Below are 8159 nucleotides of genomic sequence, written 5' to 3' on the forward strand. Positions count from 1 at the left end.
TGCCAAGCTTCTGCAATAGCAATACCTTTACAGCATACGGATCACATGCTGAACCTGGTGATCTATACTAGTGTCCACTCTGGTTTAGTTATAAAATGGCAGTGGAAGTTATCAATACAATTGGTGAACTTACTGACAACCTTTTATTGCATTTCTCATTATTTGTTGGCATGTGTAAATATTTGAGTACATTTGGGTGATGACTCAGCAAAACCTTCTGCAATGAGAACAAACATCTGCTCAATGCCAACTTCTTCTGTGAGAGTGACTCTTTGTTCTTTGTTCTTCTTTTTCTTCATGTGAAATCTGTTTGTTCGATCTGCAAGTCAGGATGACGAGTCAAAACAGCACATTCTCTGTAAATCATCTTCATTGAAATAAAACAAAGGTTATTGTGATTCACTGTGACACAGAAATACCTTGTTACTCATTAGGAGCAGCGGCAAAAAACAGAGTGAACGACCATTTTAGCTAACGGTAACAGTGCTTGCTAACTAGCTAGTGATTCACGTGAGGGATTCTGGTGGTCAGGGAGAAATGCAATCGCATAGCAGGATGCTATACACGGGACAAACTTCAGTCAGGAGAACAACTGAGATTATTCATCCACAATACGAGGTTAGTTATTAATATACTGCAACAACAGGGGAATAGAACAGCTGCAAGAGAATTCAACATTAATGAATCACTGTTACGGCAGTGTAGGAAGCGCAGTTTTTGGTTTTAACCATATTTCAAAAGTGCTTCGTCTCTTTGCTATGACTGTCACCCGGCATAATTTGCAGATGATAATGGTTTTAGCCACTGCGATGCTTTCGACCAAAACAGGCACCGCTTGATGACATCATCAACATGCGCTATCGCAATAGAGCGGTATAGCCAAAATCTCTATCGTATATCGTTTATATCGCCCACCCCTAGTTCTAGGGCATGAGGTGAAACGTTTTTAAGCAGCTTAAAGAAGTCCAGACGCTTTTCTTTCCGAGCTCTTTAGACTTTTAATATATTAAGTAAATGAAAGTATTCAGAATACGTTACTCACATTGAGTAACTTAATGGAATACGTTACTCACATAACCTAATGGAATACGTTACAAACTACATTTTGGGGCATGTATTCTGTCATTTGTAGTGGAATACATTTTAAAGGTAACTTTCCCAACACTGACTGAGTGATTACTGACACTTGCTGACTTTTTATAGTCGCTCTATAGATGCTGTCCATTTAAATCATCTCACTTGTAAACACTACCGTATCCACCGGAGATCAGTGAGAAAGGATTCTGGAGTCTTCCCATCCTCCTGTTAGTGATCCTCCATCTGAATGGATGATAACAACCTTCTGAACTGACTAGCAGGTGTAGAAGGCCCTTACATTTGGAGTTGGGCCACAGCTCTGCACAGTGGCTGCCAAATGGTCGTCTTCTATTGTGAAATTCAGCACAGCAGAGAAGAAATAGCACATTATGACACAGTATGATGGAAAGGCAAATAAGAAAAGTGTGTAAATTAATGGATTCAACTCATGTTTTACTTTGCATTTTGACAGCATGACTGCTCTTTCCTTCCATCAAGTACATTTTTCCATTTCTAGAATCCCTAGAAGCTAGAAACACAAAACAAGGTTACATCCACACGTACACGGGTATTTTTGAAAACTGAGATTTTCCGTTTTCGTTTTTTTTAAAAATCCCGTCCACACATAGAAGCCAAAAACGAAGGAAAACGCTGCTAGGAACATGCCAAAGCAGCAGATGGCGGTATATTCCTATCCGTGTAGAAATGTTGGCCAATCAGAAGTCAGCCTGGGTGGGCAAGCGTAAACAAAGATGGCGCATAGAAGCAGAACTGAGTCCTATGTGTGGAGGGACAGTAACTGTGTAAGAGAGTAAAATTAACAGTAATGGTATTTTGTGTAAGTCCGCCATTGTAGAAATTCATTTCACCGAAACAATAACGTGGCGCACAGTGTGACATCAAAAAATGCGCACACCTTTGACGCTGCGTTTTCTCCGTTTTTCTCGTCCACACATAAACGCAAAAACTGAGTTTTCAAAAATATCCACCCTGGCTGGAGTTTTTAAAAATCTCTGTTTTCAGTGACCGAAAACGCCATTTACGTGTGGACAAAAGGTGCAAACGCATTGAAAAATCTGCGTTTTCAAAAATACCCAGGTACGTGTGGACGTAACCCAAGACACTACTGTTATTATTAAATAGTTTCAATTTGTTTCTTAGTTTATTTGTGATTTAAATTGTCACCTTTCATCTTTATGCTTAGTTTGTTCTGGTTACTTTGAATTTTGTAGCTTCGGGCTTATTTCTGAGTTTATTTTCCTCCATTGTCCTGCATTCTGTGTCACGTCTATGTTTCTGTTCTTGCACACCAAGTTGCTTATTGTGTTAGTCTGTTGTCTCTTGTGGTTTTTATTTTGTTTTACGTCGCTTGTCTCGTTTTCTTATTTAGGTTCAGCTGTCCTCCCAGGTGTCTCCTGTTTGTCCTGAGCTTCTTGTGTATTTACTCCTTCAGTTTGTCTTAATTGGTTGCTGTGTCCTCCCTCTCTGTATTGTTTCCTTCCTCAATGTTTCCCTGGTTTTGCTAGTATCCAGTTTCCCTCCTGCTGCCCTGTCACTGTGTTTTTGTATTTTTTGCTACTGCATTGAGTTCATCCTTTGTCTCCTGAGTTCTGCATTTGGGTCCATATTTTAAATATATTTTAAAAAAAACAAACTCTGTAGGTGCTCACACGCCACTGCATGCTCATGCATGTGTGAGAAAGAAAGAGAAAGAGAGAAATACTGCTACAAGCTAGTTGTGATAAATGGTAGTTTAAATTTTCTCCAGGTAATGAACCATTAAATCTCCTCTTGCACCATCTGAATCTCTTTGGAATCACATCACATAGTATGCATATTTTAATTTATACAGCCAAATATCACAAATCCGACCTTAAGGTCTTTGCCACCTGGACACATCACCAACCGCTCTGAAGAAGCTTAGAGTGGATTTGGAAATAGACACCTGAGGTGAAAGAATTCAATTGATTAAAGTTGTGCTATTATTAAAAAGGTAACAATATCAAGATATGATCCAGGAGAATATGAAACAACTTCTTAGGTTATGTACTTATTGATTTTCAATAATTAACAATGAATATTTTTATTTTACAACCATGCAAACATGACTGATGAACCTGCATGGGTAAAAACTGAATATTGAGTATTAACAACCAAGAGTGCAATAAGTGACCACTGAAAGAGGCCCACACAAAAAGTTTTAAGGCTGTAAGATGTATGTCTTATGATGTATGTATGTCACAGAACAATGAACTTCATTTTGAGCTTACTCATAATCAAATAGCATTTCATATAAGGCAGGAAAACAGCCTCAAGGTTTTGTACTGAGTGAATGCGACATTGTGGATTAGTTTCTGTCAAACATCGGTGTTCAATGTTGTCACTTATGGAAGTGCAATAACAATATGTACAAGACAAATACAATAAAATAAATTGTTATATCAAGTGAGCCAATATCACACTAACTGAACAACTGATGTTTCATGCTTTTTTTATACTGCTTTTATAAAAAGTTTGAGACAGACCCTAATGAGCTACTGAAGCAAATAAATAACTGTCACTGAGCTTTGCATCTATATCACTGAAAAAGGCAAAGAGTTTGTGGAACAGAACAATTTGGACTGCGAATGTAGTTGCTGCACATGAGCAAACATTCAAAAGCCCAACTTAGTAATAATTCTATGAAAAGATAACTTCTGTTTGCACTGCAGTGTCATTTCCTGCAGTATGTGGATGACAGAGACTACAGTAACACTTTTCTTTTTAATAGGATGAGACGTTTAACTTTAGCATGAAGACCGTCCCAACCAATGGCATTTTATTGATAAAACTGGGCTGTGTGATTGGTGGATCTATTCTCACCAACACAGTCAGAAGAGGTTTAAAAAGTGTCCCAGCACAGCATTCACTGCAAGCTGAATGACAGCAATGGCTCACCTGAAGTTCCTCCTGCTCCTCCTGTGGGTTGGTGAGTGAACTACTGCACTCGTTTCTTCTGCTTTTATTTTTAAACTTTGTGTATTTGAACCATACCTTAGGTTATGACATATCTGTGTTTATAAAGACTTGTTTAACTTGGCTTGATTAAGTCGTGCTTTTTTATTTCTAATTCTTTGTCTCTCCATTACATTAATTTTTGTAAATTTTTCAGAATGTCTCATTAAGTGTGAATTTTGTCAGTACATTTTTCTAGCCATGTTGCTGGTTACAACCATAATAGCTGGCTCCTGGCTGATAGAATACGTTATTCGGATGGTAAGCCAACCATTTGTAAGTATATTACTCTTCTCTCAGGTTTCACAGTGTGCACAGAGGTGGATTTGCACAAGAGAATCTTTCACGACCATAGGTGTGAGAAAAATGATCATCTGTATTACGTGCAAATAATTCGGACCAATGGAACACATTACCATCATCTATGTGGCGGCTCTCTGATCCACAGCGAGTGGGTTCTAACTGCAGCTCACTGTTGGATAAATTTAACTGGATGGTGAGAAATGATTGTTTCACTTTAAAAACAAACAAAAAAAATACCCCAACAAAAAACAGTCCAAAGACAAAAATCATTACTGGTATTTTGTTCTTTTACCATTTCCATTGTTTAGGAATGTGTCTGCATATGTAGGAATTCATCCAGGTCCAGGAAGAATGGCGACAATTACTGATCACAAAATCTTTGAGGACCAAACAGGAAAACATGACATCATGCTTCTGAAAATCGACCCACCAGAGAATATGATTAAGCCTGTTGACTTACCTCAATGTAAACGTCGCAAAAAGTGAGTTTTGAGTAACCTTTTAAGTGTAAAGTTTGAATTCTGGAAGTTCTTAATATGTTGACATAATATGCATTTTTCTTGTTTAGTTGGTTGGTTTTTTAAACATCCAGGAAGAGCAAAAAAAATGTAGCAACATCTGTAGTCTATGAAAAAAATGACATCATGCTTTTGAAGTTACAAACCCCCATTAGTGACTGCAACGCTTCTTTATTAACAATAATGTAACTAAGACTTCAATATTGACCAAAAGGTTCTGGTTTTGATTTTAGGTACCTGCTTAGGAGGTACATCCATGATCTATAATAACTGACAATAAAACATGAGCATGAGGAAATGTAATGTTTTAATAAAATGTTTGAATCTGCAAAGTTAGATTAGCTGACTTAGAGTGAACTGGAAATACCCAGCCTGCAGACTCCGTTCAGATGACCTCTTCATTTATTTTTAGCTCACAAGACATGGTTATGAAATTCTTATTTTTTTTCATTTGTAGGATGGATGTCATTCAGATTGCAGGCTTTGGTGGTTATACAGTCAATGCAACCTACCACAAACGTAAGACCAGTATTGTTTTGATTATTTCACAATTTTCTAGTTTATATAATATTTTAATTTTTCTTGTGTGCCTGTTATAGTTACATTTTCATTTTATTTGAAAACTGTGATGACATAAAGTATTAATTTCATTTTATGTTGGATATACTGTCAATTTCCCTCCTTTTTAAATGCTGCTCAGCTTATTTTAAAGAACACATTTTGTTCCAGAAATGAGGCAAAGCATGTTTCTTTTCAATGTCTGATTTCCTTGCATGAAACATGCAGTAGCTTTTGTTTTTTACATTTTTTTCTGTAGTCCCTGGTACACCGCCTCATCTCCAGTGTGCAAAGATGCATGTTGTTGAGTGTGAGCTTAACCTCCATTCATGTGATTCAACATTCTTATGGCCAAATGGAAACACGATGTGTTACAAAGAACCTCGAGTGGACACATGTGGGGTGAGTTGCCATGCTGCCAACATTTTATCTGTATGATTATCAGATGTTTTGGAACAAACATATAATTTATGTTTTCTCTCTCAGGGTGATTCTGGTGGTGGAGTGATAGCCAAAAACAAAAAGATTCATGGTGTGCTTGTTGGTAGTTGTGCACGTGCCTGTACCAGACCAGCTATTTCTCTGAAGGTCTGCTCTTACATTCATTGGATAAAGCCGATCATTACATCAAATAATGGAAAATAATAAAATGAAAATAACATTCAAAATAAACAGTCCGCTCTGCAAGAAACTGCTTCGGTGTGAAGTGTTTCTACATGTGAACTTTTGATTGTTAAAATATAAATATGTCGTGTGTTTTCAATGTAGTTTCAGGTATCAAGTAGATCATTCAGTTGTTCAGAAACTGTGATGTTTGCATTGAGGTTGTTGGGTCATTTTTGCCAGATGATATTAAGTACAATTACTACAGTACAGCATTTAAGTACAAATGTGAGGAATTTGTACTTTACATTGGTCTTTCCATCACATTTGTGGCTTCTTTTCCGCTGCTTCTAAGTGGAAATTGGTACATTTAACTTCACTACAAATATCTGACATCTTTAGTTACTTGTTATTTTACAGATGAAGATTTGTGCTCATGAAACACATGAAATACAATTTTGTTTCTGTAATTGATCAATCAATTATTTGACTTGCATGAATTTAGCAACTATTATTGTATATTAAATCTTTAAAAGTACTTACTGTTGATATAAATCATAAATGTGTGAGAAGCACTCAATCAGGGGCGACTCCAGCATCAAACCTTTAGGAGGGCTCAGCTCAGTCTTAATGTCATGCTTATGGTGCCTTGTAATTAATACAATGTCATATGCTGTTTGCAAATGTAGTCAACCCTTTTCACATTTGCAAACCTCAGTTCAGTTGGATACACATGGATAACCTACAGCAGTGTCTAAGAATAACAGATTTTAATATAATACATCAGCTTTACGGTGGTCACTTTAGTTTAAAACCTGATGCAATGGCACAGTCATGTTGACCAGTACATTTCAATAACAGTTTATGAAAAAGCAGATCAGAGGAGAAACCTGCACGGCATTGTTTCAGTCTGTTAACCACATAGAGGCCAGTCCACCAAATCATCAAGTATTTAAAGTACCATTTTACAATACAGACAGTTAAAAATCCCCCTGCGACTCCACAAACCTGGACAAGAAGCAAACTGGTAATAGAGCTGATTTTAAATGACAGCTTTTGAATTCATACAAACCCAAACACTTTGTTGTGCAGACTCAGCACAGAGACTCGTGTACACCAATTCAGAGAGTGGAGAACAGATTTGTTGTCTGTCACATCAGTATAGTGGCATTCATCCTGTTCAAGTTTACAGTGATGTGAATGCTGCTAAATGATATTATTCACATTATTATTCACATTAATAGCAGAGTGCTACTGAAAAGCACACAACGCATCCATTTAATGCATGTAGATTTTGTGAAAAATCCACCTGATCTCTGTTAGTTCCAGTCTCTCTGTCCGTGCTTCCTCTTTGTACTGACAATCACACACAATCATTTTATATTCAACAAAAAAAAATAACAAAAAAAAAGTATATATTCTTGTAATAATTATTTTAAGAGCATCGTCTAGTAAGAGCATAGCACACTGCTTAGTTATGAGCGATCATCATAGATGAATGTGGGCAAAACAGAAGTGACATATATGTAGCCAGGTGGAAGGTCTTTATTATCGGACATGTCCCTGACTTTGACTTCATGTCCACTCTTACCTGTTTCTTATATGTGCTGTGTTCCTCCATCTTTCTCTCTCTCTGTCGTCCCCTCTCAGTCTTTGTGCAGTCACCCAAAGGTTAATTATAAAAGTATATCAGAGTTTACAACCGAATAAAAGGCATAAACTGGTCCATATCAATTTGCTGCCGTTGGCGAGGGCGTCGCTTGGATCTTGAAGCATACAGGGCTTACAACAGCCCTGAAATCTTTTGAATTGTCACTCAATAACAGCACCTTTTAAAGTTATTTGTTTTTATTTATTTAAACGTATCGTAAAATTAATATAAAGTGGTAAATGTTATGCACTACCTAAAGTGTGAAGTCACAGAATGATACTATTTAGTGCAGTTTTTAATCATTACCAGTCTTCATCTTAGAGCTTGTGCTCTTATTGTGCCGTGATGTCTCCATTTAAACTGTGTGGATGTTCATCTCTTCTTCATCCTTCCTGTTCCTTTCACTAAACTGCTCACTCTTGTTCTCCTCTGATCTCACTTCCTGTTCTGGTTAT

General features: G+C 37.0%; 1 protein-coding gene across 1 annotated transcript; it reads left to right on the forward strand.

The window, feature by feature from the left end:
• The first annotated feature begins 3996 nt into the window (after nucleotides 1-3996).
• On the forward strand, nucleotides 3997-6123 carry LOC148102432 (trypsin-like). Its single transcript, XM_087842461.1, has 6 exons — nucleotides 3997-4045; nucleotides 4372-4567; nucleotides 4683-4856; nucleotides 5350-5411; nucleotides 5710-5852; nucleotides 5937-6123. Exons 1-6 carry the CDS (start codon nucleotides 3997-3999, stop codon nucleotides 6093-6095), a joined length of 783 nt encoding a protein of 260 aa, XP_087698587.1. The 3' UTR covers nucleotides 6096-6123.
• Nucleotides 6124-8159: the final 2036 nt, after the last annotated feature.

Source organism: Neolamprologus brichardi, chromosome 6, assembly GCF_056152115.1.
Source record: "Neolamprologus brichardi isolate AB-2024 chromosome 6, ASM5615211v1, whole genome shotgun sequence".
NCBI classification, from domain to species: Eukaryota; Metazoa; Chordata; class Actinopteri; order Cichliformes; family Cichlidae; genus Neolamprologus; species Neolamprologus brichardi.

Excerpts from the sequence above, each read along its gene's own strand:
- LOC148102432 (XM_087842461.1), top strand. The coding sequence starts at position 3,997 with ATGACAGCAATGGCTCACCTGAAGTTCCTCCTGCTCCTCCTGTGGGTT. Across the intron at positions 4,568-4,682 it reads TGGATAAATTTAACTGGATG|GAATGTGTCTGCATATGTAG; the intron begins GTGAGAAATGAT and ends TCCATTGTTTAG. Across the intron at positions 4,857-5,349 it reads CAATGTAAACGTCGCAAAAA|GATGGATGTCATTCAGATTG; the intron begins GTGAGTTTTGAG and ends TTTCATTTGTAG.